The sequence below is a fragment of the Penicillium canescens genome (genome assembly GCF_028828765.1).
Source record: "Penicillium canescens strain IBT 15451 chromosome Unknown utg000002l_segment0_segment0, whole genome shotgun sequence".
Taxonomy (NCBI): domain Eukaryota; kingdom Fungi; phylum Ascomycota; class Eurotiomycetes; order Eurotiales; family Aspergillaceae; genus Penicillium; species Penicillium canescens.
Genome location: NW_026703964.1, coordinates 5,232,182 through 5,257,540, shown reverse-complemented (window position 1 = coordinate 5,257,540; position 25,359 = coordinate 5,232,182). Strand labels below are relative to the sequence as shown.

General features: G+C 50.6%; 8 protein-coding genes across 8 annotated transcripts; 6 read left to right on the top strand and 2 right to left on the bottom strand.

Annotated features, from left to right (window-relative positions):
• Positions 1–341: 341 nt before the first annotated feature.
• Positions 342–3,244, top strand: N7446_003231 (urease Ure; the record flags this gene model as incomplete). Its single annotated transcript, XM_058511980.1, has 7 exons — positions 342–362; positions 413–499; positions 559–585; positions 645–1,022; positions 1,114–2,850; positions 2,906–3,085; positions 3,164–3,244. 7 exons carry the CDS (start codon positions 342–344, stop codon positions 3,242–3,244), a joined length of 2,511 nt encoding a protein of 836 aa, XP_058377516.1.
• A 1,620-nt stretch (positions 3,245–4,864) lies between these two features.
• Positions 4,865–7,361, bottom strand: N7446_003230 (uncharacterized protein; the record flags this gene model as incomplete). The annotated part of the gene is made up of 8 exons (XM_058511979.1): positions 4,865–5,758; positions 5,807–6,367; positions 6,418–6,686; positions 6,735–6,888; positions 6,940–7,038; positions 7,087–7,220; positions 7,269–7,286; positions 7,334–7,361. The coding sequence occupies 8 exons, from the start codon at positions 7,359–7,361 to the stop codon at positions 4,865–4,867; spliced, it is 2,157 nt and encodes a 718-aa protein (XP_058377515.1).
• A 565-nt stretch (positions 7,362–7,926) lies between these two features.
• On the top strand, positions 7,927–8,835 carry N7446_003229 (uncharacterized protein; the record flags this gene model as incomplete). The annotated part of the gene is made up of 1 exon (XM_058511978.1): positions 7,927–8,835. One exon carries the CDS (start codon positions 7,927–7,929, stop codon positions 8,833–8,835), a length of 909 nt encoding a protein of 302 aa, XP_058377514.1.
• A 582-nt stretch (positions 8,836–9,417) lies between these two features.
• N7446_003228 (nitrogen permease regulating protein NPR2) lies at positions 9,418–11,295 on the top strand (the record flags this gene model as incomplete). The annotated part of the gene is made up of 4 exons (XM_058511977.1): positions 9,418–9,460; positions 9,508–9,936; positions 9,985–10,121; positions 10,174–11,295. 4 exons carry the CDS (start codon positions 9,418–9,420, stop codon positions 11,293–11,295), a joined length of 1,731 nt encoding a protein of 576 aa, XP_058377513.1.
• Positions 11,296–11,537: 242 nt separating this feature from the next.
• Positions 11,538–14,200, bottom strand: N7446_003227 (histone acetyltransferase NGG1). Its single transcript, XM_058511976.1, is given in 4 exon segments — positions 11,538–12,808; positions 12,858–13,166; positions 13,184–13,326; positions 13,447–14,200. The coding sequence occupies 4 exon segments, from the start codon at positions 13,970–13,972 to the stop codon at positions 11,837–11,839; spliced, it is 1,950 nt and encodes a 649-aa protein (XP_058377512.1). The 5' UTR covers positions 13,973–14,200; the 3' UTR covers positions 11,538–11,836.
• An 848-nt stretch (positions 14,201–15,048) lies between these two features.
• Positions 15,049–18,239, top strand: N7446_003226 (60S ribosomal eL15 domain-containing protein; the record flags this gene model as incomplete). Its single annotated transcript, XM_058511975.1, has 8 exons — positions 15,049–15,156; positions 15,218–15,761; positions 15,813–16,486; positions 16,892–16,968; positions 17,039–17,135; positions 17,350–17,506; positions 17,602–17,828; positions 17,893–18,239. 8 exons carry the CDS (start codon positions 15,049–15,051, stop codon positions 18,031–18,033), a joined length of 2,025 nt encoding a protein of 674 aa, XP_058377511.1. The 3' UTR covers positions 18,034–18,239.
• Positions 18,240–18,619: 380 nt separating this feature from the next.
• Positions 18,620–22,514, top strand: N7446_003225 (HECT-type E3 ubiquitin-protein ligase; the record flags this gene model as incomplete). Its single annotated transcript, XM_058511974.1, has 2 exons — positions 18,620–19,450; positions 19,513–22,514. Exons 1-2 carry the CDS (start codon positions 18,898–18,900, stop codon positions 22,512–22,514), a joined length of 3,555 nt encoding a protein of 1,184 aa, XP_058377510.1. The 5' UTR covers positions 18,620–18,897.
• Positions 22,515–23,328: 814 nt separating this feature from the next.
• On the top strand, positions 23,329–25,339 carry N7446_003224 (S53 family peptidase; the record flags this gene model as incomplete). The annotated part of the gene is made up of 5 exons (XM_058511973.1): positions 23,329–24,227; positions 24,280–24,421; positions 24,474–24,567; positions 24,623–24,920; positions 24,988–25,339. The coding sequence occupies 5 exons, from the start codon at positions 23,329–23,331 to the stop codon at positions 25,337–25,339; spliced, it is 1,785 nt and encodes a 594-aa protein (XP_058377509.1).
• Between the last annotated feature and the right edge of the window lie 20 nt (positions 25,340–25,359).

Here is a 25,359-nt window from a genome sequence, read left to right as displayed (position 1 = left end):
ATAAGCGGGTCTCAAGCTTCACCGTCTCCTCCACTCACACACATTTATTTCCATTCAATTTCAACCAATTAGCAAAGCCTTGACTAAAGCGGCCAAACAGCTTCGCCCGACCCAATCGGCCTGCGCGGCACTTATCAAAGTGCCTTATCTCGGGAAACAGACGGCAGTCAACCCTCCCCACATTCCTCATTTTATGTCCTTTCTTGACTTAAGCCCTCTCCTGGAAGTTCATATACCTGTCACCGGTCACCCCTCTGTCTTACCTCTCTCTGTTCTCTATATCTTCCATATAGTGTCAACCCTACCCTGCACGCCAAGACCCGCGTTCGGGTTCCACTGCCATGCAGCTCGTTCCAAAGGAGGTAGGTGGCACGGAACACTCGACATAGCAAACAACTGACATCCCTGGTAGCTTGACAAGCTCACTATTGCGCACCTCGGGTTCTTGGCACAGAGGCGTCTAGCACGTGGAGTGCGGCTCAACCATGCCGAAGCTGTGGTATGTACTTCTCAGCCTTGTGGGATACAGTATGCTAATCTCCACATCTAATTCCCTAGGCCTTGATCTCCTCCGTCCTGCACGAGGTACGTACACCTCTTCATAATTTTACATACAATTGAACAATTGGACTAATAGTCACCAGCTAATCCGCGATGGCCACTACTCCGTCGCTGATCTCATGTCAATCGGCAAAACAATGCTAGGCCGCCGCCACGTCCTCCCCTCCGTCGTCGCAACTCTAGTCGAGCTACAAGTCGAAGGAACCTTCATTTCCGGAACGTATCTCGTCACCGTGCACCACCCGATCAGTAGCAATGAAGGTGATCTCGAAAGAGCGTTGTATGGCAGTTTCCTGCCCGTGCCTGCGCCAGAGGCCTTCCCTGATCCCGATCCCGAGGACTTCCACCCGGAGAAGATGCCTGGTGCGGTTATCCCGGCTAAGCATGCGCGTGTCGAGTTGAGTAGTGGGCGGAGGCGTATTAGGTTGAAGGTTATGAGTAAGGGTGATCGGCCAATTCAGGTATGTCCTTGTACAATCCATGCACGGGAACTGTGATTGGGACTTTGATTCGTGAAATTGGTGCCGTCGGATTGTGCTAACTTGTGTACAGGTTGGATCGCATTACCATTTCATTGAGACGAACCCGCAGCTGCACTTTGATCGCATTCAGTCCTATGGATTCCGGTTGGATATCCCCGCTGGTACATCCATCCGTTTCGAACCTGGCGATACCAAGACCGTGACGCTGGTCGAGATTGGCGGGAACCGAGTAATTCGCGGTGGAAATTGGTTGGCGAATGGACCTGTTGATCTGAACCGCGCCGAGGAGATTGTGACGAAGTTGCAGACTGCTGGGTTTGCGCATGTGCCCGAGCCCCAGGCGGATAGTGCGCTTGTTTCTGGGTTCTCCATGGAGCGCGAGGCGTACTCGCGCATGTTTGGTCCTACAACGGGTGATTTGGTTCGATTGGGCTTGACCGATCTGTGGATCAAGGTCGAGAATGATTTGACGAGTTATGGTGATGAGTGTGCCTTTGGTGGAGGTAAGACGCTGCGTGAGGGTATGGGTCAGGCGTCTGGTCGGGGCCATGCGGAATGCGTTGATACTGTTATTACGAATGCTTTGATTATCGATTGGACTGGTATCTACAAGGCCGATATTGGTATCAAGGATGGGCTGATTGCTGGTATTGGCAAGGCTGGAAACCCCGATGTCATGGATGGCGTGCATCCGGATCTGGTTGTTGGTGCCTCGACGGATGTCATTGCTGGAGAGAACAAGATTATTACTGCTGGTGGTATTGACACGCACATCCACTTGATCTGTCCCCAGCAAGTGGAGGAAGCCTTGGCTTCAGGTATCACAACCTTCCTCGGTGGTGGAACCGGTCCTAGCACTGGATCAAATGCGACAACCTGCACACCCGGACCAAACCACCTGCGCCAGATGATGCAGGCATGCGACAGTCTGCCGATTAACATCGGCATTACAGGCAAGGGCAACGACTGCGGACGAAAGAGCATCGAAGAACAAATTCTAGCAGGAGCAGCCGGTCTGAAGCTCCACGAAGACTGGGGCTCCACCCCAGCAGCAATCGACAAGTGTCTGGAAGTATGCGATGAATACGACGTGCAATGCATGATCCACACCGACACACTCAACGAATCAGGCTTCGTCGAACAAACAATCGAAGCCTTCAAGGGCCGCACCATCCACACGTACCACACCGAAGGCGCAGGAGGCGGCCACGCCCCAGACATCATCTCCGTCGTCGAACACCCCAACGTTCTACCAAGCAGCACAAACCCAACCCGTCCCTTCACCCTCAACACCCTGGACGAGCACCTCGACATGCTAATGGTATGCCACCACCTGTCAAAGAACATCCCGGAAGATGTAGCCTTCGCCGAGAGCCGCATCCGCGCCGAAACCATTGCCGCCGAAGACGTGCTACACGACCTCGGCGCAATCAGCATGATGTCCTCGGACTCGCAGGCCATGGGCCGTTGCGGCGAGGTCATCCTGCGCACGTGGCACACGGCACATAAGAATAAGACCCAGCGTGGACCGCTTGGAACGGATGCCGATACTGGCGCGGATAACTTCCGCGTTAAGCGTTATATCAGCAAGTATACTATCAACCCGGCCCTTGCGCAGGGTATGGCGCATGCTATTGGTAGTGTGGAGGTTGGAAAGGTGGCCGATTTGGTTATGTGGAAGCCCAGTACCTTCGGTACGAAGCCGGTCTCTGTGCTGAAGAGTGGTATGATTGCCGTTGCGGAGATGGGTGATCCGAATGCTTCGATTCCGACGATTGAACCGATGATTATGCGGCCAATGTTTGCTGTATGTTTTCCTGAGAGCCTTGGAGTTGGTCTGATTGATACTAACGAGTTGATAGGTCCGCGTCCCCGAAACATCCATTATGTTCGTCTCGCAGGCTTCCATTGATGCTGGAATCGTCCAGTCATACGGATTGAAGAAACGGATTCTGCCCGTTAAGAACTGCCGCACTGTCGGGAAGAAGGATATGAAATTCAATGATACCATGCCAAAGATGAAGGTTGACCCGGAGAGTTATGTGAGTTTACCTTTTCTTATCTTTTTGGCAATCCTTATAATTCCTTTGGTTTACCGTACTAACCTCTACCCCCAACAGACCGTTGAAGCAGACGGTATGCTCTGCGACGCCGAACCAGCCTCCGAACTTCCCCTGACACAGGCATACTATATCTTCTAGTTATTGCATTGTCTTTCTTCTGCCCCTTCTCTCCCTCTTGCATATCGCCCTCCCCCTGCCCCTCCCGTCCCCTTACTAGCATTTACTTCCTTTCACGGCCTGCAAGTGATACGTTATATCTCATCGCTCGAGCGTCTGCTATTTTTCTTCAATTTGGAGTTGGTTGATAGCGAGCTAGCTCGAGTTTTGGCTTGGTTTCTCTGCGTGCATGACAAGTTATAGGTTTCTTATTTCATACGAACGTGACGATATCTATTTATATCCTATTTACTCTTATATTACTCTTGCTTTTCTTTTTGATCCTACTCTTATCTTAGATCTTTGACTTATTGGTCTTCGTCTAATCCATATCTTCAACATGATATGAACTAACCCCCCAACCTCGCAACCACCCCTTCAATTCCCGAAATGACAATATTATCTGTCCTCCGCCCATCAGTAAAAACAAGCATATCAGCCCAATGCAACAAACAAGCAACGACATCATCACACATACGTGGTATCTCATAACCGAAATACCCAAATGGTTTGGCAGTAACGTATGGATTGAACCGTGCAGACTTGACCATTGCCATCGATGCGGCTTTGAGGGTTTGCACTTTTGGGACGAGACCTAGGAGGGCCTTTGAGACCTCTAATGCTGTTTTTGGATTTACTTTTAGAGAGTTTGATTGCGATAAGAGGGATATTAGGAGGTTCGCTTGGGTTTGTTGGTAGGTTGTTACTGGGCCTTGAGGCATTTTGTTTTTTTGGTGGATTGGTAGATTGTAGATTGCTTGAGTTGTTAGAATGAATCGACAGAATTGATGAGATGAGATGGAATGGAATGAGATGTACGTGAAGTGATATCTTGGGGATCCTGTCTATTTATTAGATGTAACTACTGTCGCTGAGAAGATCCAGAGAAAACCGAAGTATTGTTCCATCTCGTCGTTGTCTGTCCATCTCATACTGCGCTCATATATTTCACGGTTATTAAAGAAGGTCGTTGGCTTGTCATGTCATGTCTCAACGTCTCTGCAAAATCTGATCTGTCTTATTGGTCAACCATTATAATGAGGTACAGGACCATTGTTTGAACTGACTGACTTCTTTGTATCTTCCTATGTTGTTGGCTGAGACATGGTACGTAGGCGTTTCATACTGTCATTACTATATCTACTTGCGGATGGTATCAAGACTTTGGCCTTCACAGCTGATACGGTCATAGGCCGTAAGTCCTTTCACACCCCCACATTTACAAAATCTACCTGATGAGCCCGAGGCCCTCGAAAATGGGTGAAAAAGAGGTGAAAAAAAAGAGGCCAAGCACGGCGAAAATGATACCTGAAACGGTATACTCGCCTCGAGGCTTTCGTGTAGAGACTGTCCAATACTTCATAGCACTGTATACACATTTATGGCCCCTATTGTAATAACAAGAAGACAGGCGCTTTGTATCGGCGGTCCTCTGCGACTGGTCCACAGAAGTCGAAGTTGCGAAAACATGACTTATCAAGAAAGAAAGAAATTGAGTGGTGAAATGAATTGGGGTATCATATATTCAACAACAAAGAATTGCAAGAGTACTCCGTAGCAAATAAGAAATATAGATCAAGAATAGAGTAACAAGCAATTAGCTTATAGCTCAATCTCCTCTTCGGTATGATTATCTCTCGCGGAAACAAGCGACACATCCGTCCACGCAGAGTAGGTATCCTCTCGTGCAGCGAGATAAGCAGCAATACGAGCACGACGCGAAAAACGTAGACTGGCATCATCCTGTTCCGGGTTTTGTGTTCCATTATCCATCAGTCTCCGGTCTGGAGACGCGAGTGCCGACTCAGAAATTGAGAGGGGAAATGAATCCGTGAGTTGACTTTCTGTTTTTTGAGTGTTGAGGTGTATGGGAAAGGTGATATCGTCGCCGGTTAGATCGATTATGCTTGGTGTCCTTGGTCCGCGGTTTGGTATCGTATGATAAGGTTCTGCAGTTTCTGGAACTAGTGTATTCTGTTTCGCTCCCCTGATACTGAGTCCATGGCCGTCTTCATTTTCCGTGGAACATGTAGATGGTAGGGTGCTGGCTTGGGAGGAAAGGGCTGAGTTTGCATGCGCCTGGGGGTGCTGTTCTTGACGGATATTATTGTCGAATTTAGTGGCACCGTCGGATGTATTCGCTTGGTAGGTGGGTACTTGAGGTTGTATATGCTGGCTCATATCAATAGTGTGAAGACTGGTGTCTCCAATCCCATCAGATGTATCTGTGGACTGGGTGGATAGGTCCAAGTCAAAACGAGGTCTCTTCTTTGCGCGCAAACCTTCTTCGTCACTCTCATCTGCCAAAGTCCGCCGCATGTGCTCATCGTGGGAGAATTTATTCCCTGAACAGAGGTGCCCGAACAAAGTTCGGATGGAGACATTCTCGTTCCAAGTCGATGGATCCACGGTGCATGGATGGATGTCTTTGGGTCGGAATGCAGCAACAAACTCACATGATTCGGAATACGAGGAGTGTCGGGAATATGGGAAGCGCTATAAACTTATTAGAGGGATTGTAAAAGCAAAACAAAATGAACTCACTATCGTGTTAGGCAGATCGGGGTTAGAGGACTCATCGAAGGAAGCTGAAGGACCACGGCTGAGAGCGGTCACCAGATTCTCCAGTGAAATCTCCCCTTCTTCTCTCAAGCCGTATGTATCAAGCGAGAGCGCCTTCCTTCTGGACTGAAAAGCATTCTTCAGCGCATTTCGCATCTGAGACAGCGCCTCTTGATCCTGAACGTGCTGGGAACAAAGTTTCTCCAACTCGGCCATGGCAGACTCATCCGGCAACTCTAATTCATGGGTTTGGTATAGATCCCCGACACCGCCACCTGCGCCGACATCTGGGATTTCCGTACCGGTAGGGGTGCGGTTGACAATGGGCATGATGTAGACCGATTTGGGCCCACGGGATGATGCACACGCGACACCAGGTTCACAGCTGTGAATTCGACTGGTCTCATTGTTGCTTAAGCAGCCTTCCACATATCTGTTTCCCAGGTCAAAGCCACACAGGGCAGGCGCTTCGCTGGCACCTTTGTTGTCAGAGATTCGAGTCAAAGACCGATAAAGACCCAACTGGTAGCGATCCACGTGTACCTAAAAACAATTAGCATGTATTCAAACAGGAGAATTGACAAATTAATCACCTTTGTGTTCAGCGCCGCTGACAGTGCTATCCACACATCTTCGTAGCCGAATGTCCATGCGCGAAAATAGAAAACCGTATCACCGGAATAGGCTTCCACCTTCTGTAGCAGCTCAGCCAGACCCTCAGCCTTGGAAGGAAATTCTCGAAATGGATTTTTCTTGCTCGCGAAGGTGGTGTCCAGGTACAACTTCTCCAGCCGTTTCTGACCTAGAGTGTATGGTATCAAGATGGGATGGCGAATTAAGCTGCCGACCCACCATTTCTCAGCTAAAGGTACTCAGTCATGGTATCAATGTACACAGGTTGTATACTTACCTCGGATGTCACCAGAGTAGATGATTGCCTTGCCGTCTCCTTCGATCAGAAACATCACCGCCCCAGGACAGTGATTGGCATCAAATAGTGTTACCCTAACACGTCGTCGAGGTGTAAGGTCAATCTCTGTTGGAGTATTCAACGGGATGGGGCGCTGTTCAAGGATAAGCTTTGGCTTCAACCGAGGGAGCTCAGAACACAATACCAGAAGTTTTGCGAGATGTTTATAATGCAATCTGCGTGACTCCAGGATACCTTTGTTAAAGTTCATCCTATGCGGATACTGCTCAATCCGTAATAATAGCTAAGTGAGGGTTAGCGAGAGTGATATCAGTGATGCCATACGACATACCTCGCGCGTCGCTGGCGAACAGTAAATGAACGGCGCTCGAAACGACTCGAGGCCCTGCAGATGGTCACTATGCACATGGCTGAGAAAGCACGCCAGTGGCGCAGGCCGCTCAGGGCATTTCCGAAAGTAATCGACTGCTTCTGTTTAGCTGACATCGCCGTATAGAGGCAAGTGAGGCTCACTCCGAATGTCGGGAAACTCTGTCAAACAGTTAACACCGAAGTGACGCAGGAAAAATGGGTCTCACCTTCAACAATGCCGTCAAAGGTCGACATGGCCACTCTTAGGTCAGACGGGATGCAAAGACAAGTCCACACCATGTATGGATGAGTTGGATATGCACGTGACGTGGAAGTAAAGAAGAAACGAGGAATATCCTTTAATCTTTATTGGTCTAAATAGAGTGAAATGCATAGTATTGACCTATCTGATTCGAGTAAATCGTAGTTCGTACCTGTACTCCGTACCTATGAGAGTACTAGTCGGAACAGCTGGCCGTGCAGGACACCGGATCTAGCCATTTGCCAGCGCATGCGTTATATACGCCCCATTCTTCCGATTTTCTCCCTTCTTCTTCTTCACTTTTCCCCTAAGAGGTCTCAATGTGTATAGTTCATGCCTGTGAGACCTCCAATCCTCAAGGGTCAAAGAGCCGAAACGTCAGCTGGGCACCTGATCGGTCTTTCTTTTTTTCCCTGAGAACTTCACTTTAACATAGTCTCAGAGACTCTCTCATTTCTTGCCGACAAAGGGGAAGGGATCCTGGTTTCTGGACATTCCAGGGGCCTCCTTAATATTTGCACTTCTCACACTCACCTCGCGTCTACTCTCACCATCAACATGCGTAAACCGTCGCTGGCCCAGATCGTGTATAACGCCACGTTTCCACGACCTCGCACAAACGAACCGGGGTCGTTTGCTGCTCACATTACCCGAAACCTCGTCCCTGAAGTGCGCGTTGAGACATCCCATTTCTACGGTTCGCTAGACTGCATCGAAGCGCAATACCCAGGGCTGGACTACTCCTACGGGCCGCATCGCATGCGACTGAGTCGCTTCCCATGGCATCGCAGATTATTCCGAGTCTTTGATGAGCTCAAATTAACCGAGGAGGAGATCTCAGACCTGTGCAGATGGGAGGGGACCAAGTCAGCGCGACAACGGTACGAGGCTGAAGAAGGGACCAAAGTGCGGGACACCACTGCCCAGTCGATCCGACCAGCATCACCCCTACCGTTTCCCTCCATCGAGGTCCACTACTTCGACGACTTCTGCAGGACAGAGGACCAGGATCAGATAATCGAGACCCAGAGTAACGACACCGTCCGTCCAAGCGCTTCTCGCACCCCGAGCACTCACTCCTCCGACAGAGCAGAGCACGAGGCCGAGGAGGAATACAGTGACGAGGAAATGGAGAGCTGCGGTGTTGCACTGAACAACCGGCTTCTCGCCGCAATGGCTGCGCGCGACCAAGGGGCCGATGTGCCTCTCGACGAGGACTGGGAACAATGGCTGAAGGAGGCTGGAGAACGCGGCGGATACGGCGACATGGTTCATGCCATTCGTGCAAACCAACCCTTGAGCGTCGGCTCTGATACGCGCACTCAGCGCCATCGTAATGGGGCTCGTTTTGTGTCGATCGCTGCTGCGTCTCTTCCTGATTCATACCCGTTCTCGCTGCCAGAAGGCATCCTTGCAAGCCCGGCTCTTCCACCTGCCTCCAATCCTGCTTCTGGCACGGCTCGATGACTGCTCTGACTTGACTGTGATCCTTGCTCAAGGCTTCGCTATAACTGTATGCATTTCTTCCGGCGCATCTTTTTCTCTCTATCATTGTCTGAAGTGGACTGGCTCCTCCTTCTCTTTCCCTTCCTTTCCCCGTCTTTTCCCCATTATCCCTTTCGATATTCACAAGAGTCTTTTGCTGCTGCATAGATTTCCTTGGCTACCTGCGTCTCACTTAATACCCTTACCTTTCATTGCCGTGCCTCGATTTCTCTGTTCTTTACGGGTGCTCTTGTTTGGACTTGAAAACGGCAAAAGTTATTATTCATCTAGCACATTCTATCTGATCTGAATGCTCAACATTTCGTACTCCATATTGTGTTCCTGTCTGTAGAGCGTTGATGCAAATAGAGCAAACACCCGATAAGCTCGTAGCTCATCTCCGCATCTCCGCATGCCACTTCACACTGTACATTGTTGCTGGCTCCCTGGCTGTATGCGACCAGGTCTGATCGTCCTCGGATAGTTGCGCTGCTTTATTGAATACTGAGTCCGCCTCATGGTCCAAGCAGTGTCCCTCCAACCCCCCGCGACATCACCCCCACGATGATCAAGGCAATCTTCTACAGCAAATTCGACACGCAAGAGGGTATGTGAAACCCCTGCAATGCATTGTCAACTACTAACTATCTCCAGGTCCCAAAGTCGTCCACCAAGTCCCTGATGGAGCCATTGTTCCCTCCCCCACGGCACCTGCACAGTCACTCTACCTGACCTTCTCCGACGTCTCCTTCTTCGTGATCCCCCGCCAGGAGCTCTGCGGAAACCTTCTGCAAGTCTGCACAAATGGATACCGTATCCTGGGCTACCCAATTTGCATGAAGTCGGCGCGATATGATCGCAATGAGTTCATTTTCAACTTCTGCATTGTTCTCGCCGAAGAGGACGACTTTAGCACGTATAAGAGCGTGGTACAGAAGATAGCGGATCTGATGCATGGCCTGGAGGAGCAGAATGGCTTCCTATCCCGTGATTTCTCCAGAAGTGGGGAGGGGAAGGTGCATAGTCTCTGTGAGATGTTGATGGAGGACTTGAATAACTACTGCGAGTGCATGGTTCCCATCGGTATGTCCTTGAAATGCATACACAGTTCTGCTGCTAATCTCTGGCTAGATGAGTTGAATACTCTCAACATTAAGCTGTTCCCAATCTATCCCTCTCCTCCGCAAGTCAAGGCATGGCATGTGCCGCTTTTCACCCTGCGGTATCAGGCCTTCATGGACGAGAACTGGGACTTGACCATGCAGCGGGTATGTGAATCGATGCCCTCATTCCATGGGCCACAATAACTGACCACATCAGATTGTCCCTCATATCAACGGTGTCAACAGTGTCCGCATCATTTCCATTCTAGCAGACACAGACTTCTCTCTCACCTGCCGTGCAATCCGTCACCTCCTTTACTACGGCTGTCTATTCCTCTTGGACATCTTCTCCTTCGCAGCCATATACGCCCCGACCGCCCAAATCAGCTCAACAATCGGCTGCGACGAAGCAATGCAACTAGAATGTGCTCGCTACGTCAACCTCCGCTTCGCACCACACCTCCCAGTAGGCCCAAGCTCATCCCTCCCTGCATCCCTCGCCCCAAGCGGCAGCAGCGCAAACGGCAGCGGCACGGGACCCCTCTCAAGCTCCCTAACCGACCAAGCCCCAAGTCTAACCCGCGACGACTCTCGCTTCGACGCAGAAGAAATCTGGCCCCTTCTCGGACCCGCAGAAGACACAGGCGACCAGGACCCCACAGACGACAATAACAACAGCACAACCCCAGCACCTTCCTCATCCAGCGATATCTCACCCTCCACTTCAAACCACCAAACAAACGCCCTCCACAAACCAGCCATAGTAGATGGGGTAGGCCTAGTCGAGCTCTACGCCAGCCTAAAACAAGGCCAAAGCGTCAAACAATGGTACGCTCAACACAGCAGAGCCCTAGCAAACATCGACATCCGCCGCTTCATCACCTTCGGCGTAATAAAGGGCTTCCTCTACCGCGTCCACAAATACGCTTGCGCTACCAGCCACGCTGCGCCCGCCCCGCGCGCGGCGGGCTCTCCTCTCATGCCTACGCCTACGCATACGGCCACGGCAACTCCTGTGGCTACAGGTTCCTCGTCCCGTGCTACGACGGGGACTACGACGCCCTATACTGTTTCCAGTGTTGGGGATGAAGGGCCGCTTTCTGGGCGGGAGTCGAGCTGGGAGAGGGCTGGGTCTGTTTTGAGTGGGAGTAGGAATGGGGTTAATGCGGGTAATTTTGAGGAGTATGAGGTTGAGGAGGTTGATGATCGGGTTTTGGAGAGGTATCTTGATGGGACGCATTGTTTTGATCAGATTTGTACCGAGTTGGAGCTTAGTGAGAGGGAGTTGACGGCGAGGTTGAAGAGGTATCCTGGGGAAGTTTTGATTCTGCATCGGTGAGGTGAGTTATGGTTTTGATAAAGTGTTGCATTCCAAGGTTGGCGTTTCTTTTGCTTTTTCAATGTTTGGTTGTGATCGATACCCCTAGTTTTACTGGTTATATATACCCTCGATGAGTCTCATGATATCGAGGTTGAAATACAATTTAAGATACAGAGCAAGTCTGTGAAGAGATTGATCACTTATTGATAATAATAAGCTAAAGAATAAAGGTACACTGTCACATCTGACCAGCCAGATACAGGACGTAGTAGAGAGACTACTCTCTTCGCGCGAATACAGACAAACACAATGCCTTCCATCCTCAATAAGCACAGACGAGTCCACGCCCGGTCTCCGAATCTAACATGGCAGTGGAACTGGGAAAGAAAAAAAAAAAAGGTATCCGCTAACGCCCGCCAGCCCGTCATGCCATTCGTATCGTATCGTGCAAGAAAATGAATCAGAACAAGAAGCCTCCGCGAAGCTGCTAGAGATCAGAAAAGGGAAGAGACACAAGACCAGTCAAAGGAGAGGAGAGATCCAAGTCAAGTGACGGATTTTACTCCTCCTCCCAGTTCTCAAGTTCAGCCTTTTCATGCTCGGCCATAACAGCCGGGTCGAAGATCGACTCTCCCTCTGAAGGAATCGTAGTCTTGATATCATCGAAGATAGGCAGGAAAGCCTCGTTCCAGCGCCGACGACGGTCCATAACAATCTTGGCAGCGTCTCCAACAGCAGGACGAGACACGCCCGCAGCGCCAGCGACGTGGCTGCCGCCACCTGCACCGCCGGGTCGGTGCTTAGCCTGAGCGCCCTTCTTGCTCTTGCCCATGGTTCGGGTGCGCTTGAGGTAGGCCTGCTGGACCTGAGTGTCGAGGTCGTCTTGAATGGTGGTGAATTCCAGCATGGCCATGTGCTCCTGGGCGATCTTTAGGATACGGGCCTTGCGCGCGTTATTGGTGACAATTTGCTTCTTGAGCTCGCCTTGTAGCAGGCGGAGACGTTCGGCAACCTCATCGTCGTAGTGTGCGTCGTAGTCTGGGTTATCGTCCGCGCCGAGGAATCCAATATATCGAAGCTCGGCCTTGGCACGTTCGTCGAGTTGGGCGTGGTCGAGCTTTGCGACTGAGGTCTTGAAGCCATTTGGGTCGGCATCACGGAAGGCTGTTGCAGGAGGTTGTGATTGTTTCTCGGTCTTGATTTCTGGTTCGCCGTTCGGCTGGTCAAGCTCCATTGCGTCTCCGCCGAGGCCGCCTTCGCTTGTGGCTGAGTTTGCATTATCGTCGGGAAGGGTTCGGTGCTCGTAACGCAGAAGAGAGCAGAGTCGGCTCAGGAGGGGCCCAACGGAGACCTCGTTGGTTTCCGCTTTATCATCAGTCAATGTGTCGATGCTGCCACGACCTTGGTTCAACGGGAGCTGATCCTTGTCATCTTGGCTCGAATCGTAGGATACACCATCTTCCTCTGCCCATAGCTGACGATAGCTTTTCTTTCCGCGACGTGGGATTATAAATGGGGTAACGCGATCCCCCTGTATCATGTTAGCTTGTGTCGCAGGGCGATAGTTGCAATTGACCTACTCGTTCCCTTAACCAGGCAATATCCTCCTCGGTAAGAGGCCGAACGTATGGCTCAATGTATGTCAGGAAAGTATTGGCGCTGACTTGATTGGATGGCTTCGCGTTGCTAAAGTCCTTGTCGGGTGCAACACCAGCTAGCATGTGAGCGAGGTCGCTCTTGGGGAATCGGGCAACGCTGTAAATCTCTTTCTTATCTTCGTCGGTCATATCTGGGAGAACATCGCGGATGTGGTAAATGGTAGGGTCGTCAAACTTCAGCGGATTATCACCGAAAACTTGTATTTGAGGGACAGCCGGGGCAGGCTCAGGCTGGTGTGACTCGTTACTTGTTTCAGACCCGGGGGAGCCGGGGGAGCTGGACCATCGCCAGCGGTGGTCACACCGTTGGGAGACATCATAGAGGGTGGTGAAAGCGAGGAGCTGTCATCGGATGCAGCGCGCTTGGAGTTTTTCGATGCTGGGGAGGCCGCTGGAAATGTCAGTACATGTCGAAATAGTGGGGAATATGGAGTAAAATTGAGGGTTGAGAAGAGGTGAGTCGCAAGTGAAAACAAAGGATGGAAATAAAGCGCCGAGTTGGTTCTCTTACCTCCCTCAATCTTAGTTTCAGCACCATCCTGACGCCCGACCTGGTGAGCTCCATGAGTCAATGGACGCTCCTCCTTCCCACTTGCGCGCTCTTTCCGCTTTTTCAGCTTCCCGCCCTTGTGGATATCATCCTCTTCTTCTGTCTCGCGCTTCAGTCTTGCTCGGTCTCGGACTTCACGATCAAGTTCCTGGTCCTCCATTACTTCCTTGCGCTTCTGAGACATCTCCCGCATTCCCGCATTGCAGACCTCACCCCGAGCATCAGCCATGTCACTGAGACTCTTCAGGTGTTCCACTAAGGCCTCAAGCGTTTTCGAATCTGGGATATTCTGCGCGGCCAACAAGTCCAACACATCGGCATACTGGCCATTAGCCAGGTCAATGAGCTTGGTTACATCATTTTCCAGGTAATTCTGAAGCGGAGGTCCTGGAATCGTAGGGGCACTAGCGCTGGATGGAGTGGTATTGCGACTGCGCGACTGGCGTGCGTCGCGGCCTTTGCCTTTGCTCTTATAAGCTGAAGGCATGTTGTTTGAGATAGGTGGGAGGTGAGAGGGGAAAGATGGATTGATCGCAGCGGTACTTGCTATCAATCAGACGATAAATCGGTCGACAGAGATGATTCTAGGAGGTATGGATGGGGCTGGACCAACACATGCTGTCGTTGGTCACTTGAAATGAAGATGAGTAGGAGGAGATTATGCCACCTCTGAGGTTCTCACAAAGCGAAGCTGACGCGGTTCTAGAGATCCTCGAGGTCACAGATGAACTACAAAGCTAAGAGGTGACGATGTTGGCGGTCGAAACTACACGTGACATGTTCTTTTATCATCACGTGTGCTTTTATCGAGGTTATCTGGGGAACTACTGTACACACAGTACAGCTTCTATGTTGATTCCATTAGAAGTATACGGAATATAGACTCGTGATCAAGCCTCAGTTTCACACATGGCTCAGCCTACAAGAATGTGCATGGCGTTTGAGCTTTGGGGCGGATCTGTATAGACTAAACATTCTGCGGAGAACACCGAATGGCCTTGGCGGCAACTCCGAAACAGGAGCCTCCCGAAGTGAGTTTTGTTTTTGCAAACCTAAACAGGCAAATAAATGGCCAGCGTATGCCCAGACTTATGAACTGATCGATAGCACTCCTATGTACTTGTACTGAACAGTTGCCTGTGGCGATCATTTCTATAAGCGTCACTTCCGCGAACGGCGTAGTCCAATGCGGAAAAGTATAGAACAGCAATGACCACGCGCTCGGCCATTCTTGCTCGTTTATGATGTTTTCTTCAGAATCTGAAACGCAGATCCTGGGGAAATGGCGTTTTTGCCTCCTGCCTCGTGGTCGGGACCAGTGTTGTTCACATTCTTGTGCCGGTCCCGATTAAACTCTCGCATTCTTCCGCTGTAGGGCTCAATCTAGCAGTTTTTGGCCGTGATCGATCAAATCCAATACTTTTTATTTGTCTAAATATACTGCAATGCCTTTCCTGACTCCATTTCAATCTCGACTTCTTCCCTCGTTTAGATCATCTGGGCATCAGCTCTCATCCCTACTTTACACAATCCGAGAGCCCATTGCTCAACATTCTATATACCATGTCGACTGTAGGCATGTCCCGAAATACTCCAGATGAAACGGTGGGGAAAGTGGCCTCGCTTTATGCAGGCCCCGGGCACGCTTCAAATTTCACCTCCACTGTCAATGTGAGTACCCTCTTTTTAAAGATACCAGGGAAGCATGAGGACCAATTCTGACGCTATACAGGACTATGTCAGCTATCGATTCGTTCTGAACCACAAAGTTCAGATGATATCAAGCAACGGTATTCCCGATACCGAGTCAGTTGCAGGTCTCTTGTTCGTACCGAGCCTAGAGCCTGAAGATCCATGCAACAACATTACAGCTTCGTTTGTACCATCAAATGTGACCCGTTATGAGGATGTGTCGGAGTTTGGATACTCCCTTATTGGTCTCGCTCCCTGGGTTACCGCCGAGTGCTCTTCATCCTATCTAAATGCCGCACGGAAAGCCGGATCGCATGGGCTGATCTTTTTCCAACCATCACTCAATGAGACCGACATACCGCCTTCGTCAGATGATCCCAGGTGGTCAATCAACGATGGTAATCAGTGGAGGATGGAGAACAATTACCCAGTTTATGCCATCCCGGGTGCAGCTGGAGCGACATTAATAAGTGACCTCTCTCACTTTTCGGACACGGGGTCAAATATCACCACCAAAGGCAACTCCAGCGAGGCATTTGCTGTACAGCCTAAGAGCGATCGATTGTTTGCTAGAGTGGATATCGGTAAGTCATAACTTTCTATCACTTTGAAAATCGGATACTTATATATCACAGACACATCCTCATCTGGACAAATGCCGAGTCTCTGGGCTTTTATTCTCGCAATTGCGGGTACGGTCCTGGTACTAAGTCTGCTGCTGGTCGTCATCTACCGTCTTGTATTACGGAAGAGAAGAGATATCCTCTTGAGACGTATCAATGACGGCCAAATCGACATCGAAGCTTTGACAATGACTCCAATGACGGCGCCTCGAGAGGTGGTTGACAAAATGCCACTCTACACCTACCTCGAGATCCACCCAGAAGAAGAAACAACAATTACTCGACTGAATACACCTGATGACGACGTGACACTTGCTTCTGGCTATAATACCGCCCCGTCGTCTCCCAACGAACATCACCATCTGGGCGATGCTGGACTCAAGAAACCGGAGCCAGTGTACATCAAACCCGAGGAAGGTGATACAGACGAGTCTCAAAAAGCCAAGTACAGACTGAGCCATACTCAAACAACTTGTGCTATCTGCATCGATGACTTTGTCGCGGGATCGTCATTGGTCCGTGAACTACCGTGTGGCCATATATTTGACTCAGGATGCATTGATCCATTCCTTATTGAGAACAGCTGTTTGTGTCCTCTATGCAAGAAGAGTGTTTTACCCCCGGGAAGTTGTCATATTGCTGTGACCAATGAAATGGTTCAACGAGAGCATTTTTCGAGGCGCTCCGTATGAACGCAGAGTGGGTGTTTGATATTTTGTCTGGAATATATTCTGAGAGACGTTCACAATGGGTCCTCTACTGGGATAGAAGGAAAGAAACGAAGGAAACAAGCGATGGATGAACGACGGTTGTATATTTGCATTGATCTAGCATTGCGGTTTTGGTGGCGATTGCATGGAACATGGCGTTTGACTCGCGCGATCGAGCATTTGATGAGTTTCCTTTACCATATGAATTCAGCGTCTCCTTTGATGAGAACTTTTTCAATCAAAAGTATGCAACTATAGTGTGTAGCAGGGTCACATATTGTATTGTAGCATTTGGCCTGAGGCAAAAATCCCAGTGGGCGCCTGACTTCCAAGGCCACAATCCCGTGATTGGCTGTGGACCCACACTCGGTTAATCACTAGCGTCCCACACACATCCCTCTGCCTTTAGTCGTTTTCTTCCTCGAACTTTTCGCGACAACGACAACCGACGACCTCGTGTAAGCCGACAAGGTACGTTCACCTTTTGCAACATCCCACCCATCCCGTCAGTGCATTCATCTAACATAGAACCGTCCAGATGGGTGCCCTCAAGTACGTGGAAGAAATCCAAAAGAAGAAGCAGTCCGATGTGATTCGCTTCCTGCTGCGCGTCCGATGCTGGGAGGTGAGAGAAACCCCATGCCCCTCGATTGCCTAACATCTCCGCCGAGCGCTCGTGTGCGCTGCCATAGGATATGCCGTTTTATGTGGTATTGCTAGGTGGCTCGAACGAAACTCATTCGGCGGAAATGATTGTGGCACGCAAGAGATTCCTTTTTTTAAAGGCTCATGTGTCTTGCTATACACTCGTTGAACTTTGCTGAGAGTGCATAATATAGCTCCGCCAGCTGAACGCCATCCACCGTGCCTCGCGCCCCTCCCGCCCCGACAAGGCCCGTCGTCTCGGTTACAAGGCCAAGCAGGGTTACGTTATCTACCGTGCCCGTGTCCGCCGCGGTGGCCGCAAGCGCCCCGTCCCCAAGGGTGCCACTTACGGTATGTTTTTCTTGATTTGAAACGGACCAGATGGAATTTTTGGTCTGGTTGAAAAATTGTCGAAAACTCTTACTAATGTGTGATTGTGTGAATAGGCAAGCCCACCAACCACGGAGTCAACCAGCTCAAGTACCAGCGTGCTCTCAAGTCCACCGCTGAGGAGCGTGTTGGCCGTCGCGCTGCTAACTTGCGTGTCCTGAACTCCTACTGGATCAACCAGGACTCCACCTACAAGTACTTCGAGGTCATCTGTGTCGACCCCCAGCACAAGGCCATCCGTCGTGATGCCCGCATCAACTGGATCTGCGCTCCCGTTCACAAGGTGAGTTTGATTCAGGATTCAATTGCATGCCAGAAGAATTTTACTGATCAAATTTCCTCAACAGCACCGCGAGTCCCGTGGTCTCACCGCCACCGGCAAGAAGTCCCGTGGTATCAACAAGGGTCACCGCTACAACAACACCAAGGCTGGTCGCCGCCACACCTGGAAGCGCCAGAACACCCAGAGCTACTGGCGTTACCGTTAAGTGCGGTAGTGCACTTCTGCAGCGATTTGGGTTGGAAAATGTTGGTCACAGCATGTGGTTTTTTATTCGAACACTTCTTTCCCAGACAGTGTCACCCACGCTAGGCTCAACTTTAATGCAGACCTTCCGGATCTGTTAGCCAAAAAGCCATCTTGTTAAATGTTCAAATTCCCCTATTAACGAAGTATGACTGGTTCAACTCCGTGCCGCTGGTGACCGTAAATTGTAGTCTTGAGTAGTGATTATGTCTATAAATTAGACCTAGACGTAGCCCTGGAGAGAACTGGCTGAATGCCTCACCGTACTAGGTCCTAGGGCCGGATAGTTTACCTTCGCGGATCGCCGTGATCGCCAGCAGGGGCTTGGAGGTCAATGGGCATTTGACACAATTGATGACAATTGATGACAATTGATGACAATTGATGACCTTTAACCCGCTATGTTATCCTGTTCAAATCTCGAGGGGTATATCAAAAATAGAGCTGCGATTTCAGGTTGTCCAAAAATAGGCATTGATGCCTGAGGCCGTCAAAGGGACCACTTACCTCCTCTCCGGCGCTTTCCTAATCCGTCCACGGGGACTATGAGATACTGCAACTTCACCTTTCCATTGGACTCTCAGGTGAGATTGCTCTTTTAGTGAACCTTGACCTGGATTGCTCATTGAGGCATCCCTGCCACAGATCTGTCCTCCATTGAACAAAGAAGCTGAACTTGCGTTACCGTTACTCGACTGCCTTACTCTAACTCCGTCCACCGACTCGCATGTGTCCAGTACAAGTGACAAGCTCCACGAGCTGGATACCTTACTGGAGAGGCTGAACTAGGTCGACATATCAAGAATAACCCGTTCGATGCGCCTCTATGCCGTCTTGGTCTGACCGTCCTCTGCCGCCCATCCCTCCGATCTCGACCTCTGGCAGCGCTGCCAATCCTCCACACCCTTCACCAGTCACTGGCCCGGAAGGTAGCTCGCGTCGCCAGCTCCGGCCTCGCGATGCTCCCAATATGCCATCCGTAACTGGCAGCATGCCCAAGAATTCATACCACCGAGGACACAACCGCTCGATCAGCAACCCGTTCGCGGGTTTCGGGCGAAAGCGCGATAAGACAGCTGTCAAGTATGAGACTTGGGACTCGGACGATGAGGACGAGGATGTTACCTACCCCATCGAGCCCGAGTCGTCAAGTCCTCGGAAAGGTGCAGCCCGCGGAGGACATGCCAGTGATCTTGCCCAGGGCAAGTGCCAGACGTGCGATGCTACTGTGCGGTGGCCCCAACACTTGAAAGTCTTCCGATGCACCGATTGTTTGATGGTTACCGATCTTGAGCCGGATTCCCATGAGTCAAAAGATACGGGGCACAACGGCATTCCTTCACAGGGCTCTCAGGCCCAGCCGAAGCCGCCAAGCAAAGGTATTCACTACCAATACTCTTGTCCCATTATACCCGTATAATGTACTGATCTGTAATTGCAGTCACCCATTTATCGGCCCATCAAACCCGTGGCATGATTGGAGGGTGTCTTAACACGTATTTCGAAGGCCTTCTAGATGAGGGCTCTCAGTCGTGGCTGTCGCTGGACGATGACAAGTACGAGAAGCCAAAGCAAGATTCTTCTCAAGCCTCCAATACTGGCTCGAACTATCTATCAGTGCCGGGCGCTGGCGATTCTCGAAGCCGCAGTCCTTCTCAGTCTAGCGACCAGGAAAGAGTCGGCGCGTCAAAGGAGAACTTGACGCATCTACCCCAACAGACCGTTCGCTGGGAGGGAAAAGACACACCCGTCAGAGTTCGCGCAAATTCCGACCTACAATCATCCCCGAAGCCAGACCGTCATCAAGACGGTTCGCAGTCTGCTCATCCTGATATTCAAAGTCGAGAGAGTCGAGTGGAAATCTTCAAGCGGCTGGAGAATACCATCGTCGCTGCTTTCAAAGGCTGTGACTGTCTCAACGAATCGTTTACGACTCATCCACCTCTTCGATCAGCCAGCAGTGGCAATCCACCGAAAATGAAGATGGACCCAGCACCGATGCCTGTGCCAGCGCAGGATGCCCCTGTTTTCGAACCAGATGCCAAAACCCTCCTTTTGGGAGATTTGACCGAGAACTCCACTTGGTGGATGAACGAATGGGCTGAGGCCGAAAGGCAGACCCCAGTCTCTGCCAAAGAGAAGGATACACCCAAGTCTCGGATGGTGTCATCGCGAAGCCCTCGGATCAATTGGGCCGAAGTATCTCAATGGTATCACTTAGTTTTGAGTGCGGGGAGTTCGTGGGCTGAGCAGTGGGCGGCTAAAAAGCCTGACCCCAAACGTTCAGAGGCAGACATGCTACGAGCGAGGAGATGGGCATCCGTTGATCCGACCCTCATTGGGAGGGAAATCAGCGAGTCTCGTTCGCACCTACAGCGAACTCTGCTGAAGGCCACTGAGAACCTTCTCAAGCGACCGCGCCGTGTCCTAAAGAGGCCAGAAGACACGAGGTTCTTGTTCATTCTGCTGGCGAATCCTATCCTATCGTCTCCCACGTCTTATCCCCAGCACGCACCGACATCAACATCTCATCGCGAGGAGAGGCGTCCATCGCCCCCAAAAGAATATCCAAAGTCAACCCGAAATGGCAAGCAGAAAGACTCAACCAAACCCCTTCCTCGTTTACCGAGCTCCAACCACTATGGAATCATCAAGCGAGTATTGGGCCTCATGTCCAATTTACCGAATGATTGCCACCACTACTTTGTATCTTGGTCTGCGCGTTTCTCAACAGGCCACTTTGAGCGCCTGGTGGAGCTCATTGGTGGATTCCTGACCTACCGTTTGAGCCGACAGCATGGAAGGAAACCTCCTCAGAAGCCTCAAAATGGGGATGACCTGATACCAAGCTTTGCTAGCGCCTCGGGTAACACTCCAGCTGAGCTTCATGCTGCTATAAATCGAAGGGGCCCGAACAAGAAGCCTGCCAAGAAGACCGAAGATCCAATAGTCTACGCCGAGGACTGGCAGATCCGAGCCGCAGCAAGGATCATGTCGTTGCTTTTTACTGCGAACATTTCTGGCTCTTCGAGGAAATCCGATGGATCACCGCGCCACGTTGAATTACCCAAAGCCCCAGGCCCTCGTCAAGGCCACGTGATCCCCATCAGTGCGTTCTATAACACACTGCTGGACTATTCAGATCTGATAGGAGACTTTGAGATCTGGGAGTCTCGAAGCTCGAAGTTTTCGTTCTGCCAGTACCCATTCTTCCTCAGTATCTGGGCAAAAATTCACATCATGGAGCATGACGCACGCCGTCAAATGGAAGTCAAAGCCCGCGAGGCTTTCTTCAATAGCATCCTCAATCACAGGGCGGTCAGTCAGTATCTCGTACTGAAGGTACGGCGCGAGTGCCTGGTTGAAGACAGCCTTAAAGGTGTCAGTGAGGTTGTTGGTTCCGGCCAAGAAGAAATCAAAAAGGGTCTTCGGATCGAGTTCTCAGGCGAAGAGGGAATTGATGCCGGTGGTTTGCGGAAAGAGTGGTTCCTATTGTTGGTGCGAGAGGTCTTTGATCCGCACCATGGATTGTTCATCTATGATGACGATTCGCAGTATTGCTACTTCAATCCTTACTGCTTTGAGTCATCTGAACAGTTCTTCTTGGTTGGAGTTCTACTTGGGCTCGCCATCTACAACTCTACCATTTTGGACGTTGATCTCCCACCATTTGCTTTCAAGAAGCTACTGGCGTCGGCACCGCAGACCAGCGGGCCACAGCCTGCGAATTCTATGCGTTCGAGCTTCAAGTGCACACTGGAAGATCTTGCTGAGTATCGACCGGTTTTGGCCAAAGGACTTCGAGGCCTACTTGAATTCGAAGGGGATGTTGCAGAGACTTTCTGCTACGATTTCGTCGCACAGGTTGACCGCTACGGAGAAAACATCTCGGTTCCGCTCTGCACAGGAGGCGAGAACCGACCGGTGACCAACTCCAACCGACGTGAGTTCGTGGATCTGTACGTGCACTATCTGCTAGACACCGCCGTTGCTCGACAGTTTGAACCTTTTAAACGGGGCTTCTTCACGGTCTGCGGTGGCAATGCACTATCGTTGTTCCGACCAGAAGAGATTGAGTTACTCGTCCGCGGCTCTGATGAGCCACTTGATGTGAACTCTCTTCGAGCAGTAGCCACATATGACAATTGGTCATATGCACAGCCAGAGTCAGTTCCTGTGGTACGGTGGTTCTGGGATTTCTTCGAAAGTGCGCCACCAAAACAGCAGCGCAAGATCCTATCTTTCGTCACTGGCAGCGATCGAATTCCCGCAATGGGCGCTACGAGCCTCAGCATCCGGCTTGCCTGTCTTGGAGATGACTCCCCCGCTACCCGATCGCACGTACGTGTTTCAACACGCTGGGTCTGTACCGCTATTCTTCACGAGATAAATTCCTACGTCTGCTCTCTGATGCAGTCGTTAACAGCGAAGGATTTGGCTTGAAATGATTTTGTTTATTAATCGGTGATTCTGGTGCTTGCACATTTGTACAGACGCTGGACGTTGACTTCCAAGGGAGCTTTTGGTACTTGGAGTCGTAACCTTTTCTGTTCTTTTCGGTTCTGGCGTCCCTTGCTTTTTGTTCCTGTCTCGGTTTTTGGAACAGGCGCACTTTGCTGGATTAGTCTTGATGACTTTATCCCTATTTGCATAAAGTCATGGATGTATGCTACTTTGCTAATACACGAAATTCATTGGCTGTGATCCTTAAGTGTTTCATATTGCAAGCAGATCGGCTCGGCAGAAGCTTAGATAGGACAAGCTTCTCGGAGCCCCGGCGGACTCCGCGTCTCCAGACCTCGCGTTGCTGAAGAATTAGTGTCGTATGAGCCCACGCCTTTGTTATTGTTATCGGCATTGCCATGTAATTGGACTACAAGGCTGACGCGTCCAGGAACCAGGAACCAGGAACGACCACAAACACGCTGCCTAATGATCCTGAAGAATCTCCACGCCCCCATACACTTTACTTATGAGGTATATCGGCTACTTTTCCATGTTACTAACCGATAGAATGTAACCCTTGTATTGTGTTCACTCAGGAATGCGGAGTTCCGTCGGTTTATCCCGACGAAAGATCAACACGAACTACGCTATCAGGGCGAATGGGGTGTTGTGCATAACTAGTTGCCGAGCACGATACATGTACTCACGCATTGTGTGATGAGCTAACAATCCGCCAGATAAGTAGACTAATTTCCTCCTGAGCACGCTTCCCCAAAGCCTAGAGACGCCGTGTACAGAGGACAGACCCAACATGCATCCAGCTATCTACACAGGGCTACTCTGCACCCTAGCTGCACCCACCCTGGGTGTAGTCTGGGAGAGTCTGGGCGGAGGCGTACCTAGCAGCTGGAATCTCAAAGAAACTCCCTCATCAGACTCAACAATGGCCCTTTCCATCGCGTTGAGCCGCCAGAACCTGGACCAGCTAGAATCGAAATTGACCAAGCTCTCAACCCCCGGCGAGGCCGAGTACGGCCAATGGCTCCAAAAACACGAGATAGACACCCAATTCCCCGTCGTGGACGATACAGCCGTGGTGAACTGGTTGAAGAGTGCCGGAATCTCGAATTTCGCCCGTGATGGCGCCTTGCTCAATTTCACTGGTAGCGTTGAGATTATTGGCCAGCTGCTCAATGCCAGCTTTGCTTATTATAGTAATGGTGATTTGGTCAAGTTGCGCACGACTGAGTATTCGATTCCTGATGATCTGACTAGCTATATCGATCTCATTTCGCCCACTGTTTTCTTTGGCAAGACTCGAAGTGCTGTTCCGGTGCCGTCGCCTTTGCAGAAGGTGCAGGAGCGCAGGGCTTCTTCGACTGAGATCTCGCCCGCTTGTCAGACTTCTATTACACCTTCTTGTTTGAAGGAGATGTATAATGTTGGTGATTATACGCCCGAGCCTGCGGCCGGTAGTCGTGTTGGATTTGCGAGTTTCTTGAATCAATCTGCGTCGTACTCTGATCTGGCGGATTATGAATCTCGCTTCAATATCCCATCGCAGAGTTTCACCGTTGAGCTGCTTAATGGAGGAGTGAATAATCAGAGCGCGAGTAAGAGTGATATTGGCGAGGCCAATTTGGATGTGCAACTTATCGTTGCTGTTTCGCACCCTTTGCCCGTTCATGAATTTATTACTGGTGGCGTTGCGTATGGAAGACCCTCTCTGGTTGGCTTCTATGGATGTGCTAACATTTGAAAGACCTTTCCTTCCTGATGCCGACGAGCCTACCGAGGCTGATGACGAGAACGAGCCATATCTGATTTTCCATGAGTACTTGCTCTCTAAGACCAATGACGAGCTGCCTCAGGTTATTTCCACCTCCTATGGAGATGATGAACAGGTTAGTACCTACTAACCAATCATTAGTCGACAGTTTACTAACTGTATACCAGACTGTCCCCGAGAAGTACGCCAAACGCGTCTGCAATCTCATCGGCCTAAACACACTACGCGGATTGACTATCATCCACTCTTCCGGTGACGAAGGTGAGAAGCGTGCTCTAAATCTTCACCGAAATACATTCTAAACTAAACCCAACAGGCGTTGGCTCAGCCTGCCAGGCCACCGACGGCGTAACTCCCCAATTCAACCCAATCTTCCCAGCAACATGTCCCTACGTCACCGCAGTCGGCGGTACATCAGACGTGAGCCCGGAAGTAGCCTGGAACGCCTCGTCTGGCGGGTTCTCCAACTACTTCTCTCGGGCTTGGTATCAGAACTCCGCTGTCGAGAAATACCTGACCAACATCACCCACGAAACAAAGGAGTATTACTCGAAGTATGCTGACTTCAAGGGTCGTGGATTCCCAGATGTTTCTGCCCACAGTTTATATCCCGAGTGAGTCCACAAAACTATTCCATAATGCCTTCTATACAAGAAGCCAATCATGTCTAAAACAATCCAGTTACCAAGTCATTACTGCCGGTAATACCTCCGCCTCAGGTGGAACATCCGCTGCGGCACCTACATTCGCTGGTATCATCGGTCTCCTCAATGACGCCCGTCTGCGCGCTGGCAAGCCGGTTCTTGGTTTCTTGAATCCGTTCTTATACTCGAAGGGATTCAAGGCGCTGAATGATATTACTGCCGGCGCTTCTTATGGATGTGGTGGTATTGATCCGCAGAGCAATCGAGCTGTGCCTGGTAGCTTGATTATTCCTGGTGCGCATTGGAATGCTACTGAGGGCTGGGATCCGGTTACTGGACTTGGGACGCCTAATTTCCAGGAATTGAAGAAGCTGGTGTTGGCTCTGTGATGTTAAAGGCCATGAGGGGA

Bases quoted from the DNA above. Each gene is read 5' to 3' on its own strand.
- N7446_003227 (XM_058511976.1), bottom strand. From the start codon at position 13,972: ATGCCTTCAGCTTATAAGAGCAAAGGCAAAGGCCGCGACGCACGCCAG. The intron at 13,327-13,446 runs GTAAGAGAACCA...TGACATTTCCAG, and splicing joins TGAAACTAAGATTGAGGGAG to CGGCCTCCCCAGCATCGAAA. The intron at 12,809-12,857 runs GTAGGTCAATTG...AACATGATACAG, and splicing joins TTGCCTGGTTAAGGGAACGA to GGGGATCGCGTTACCCCATT.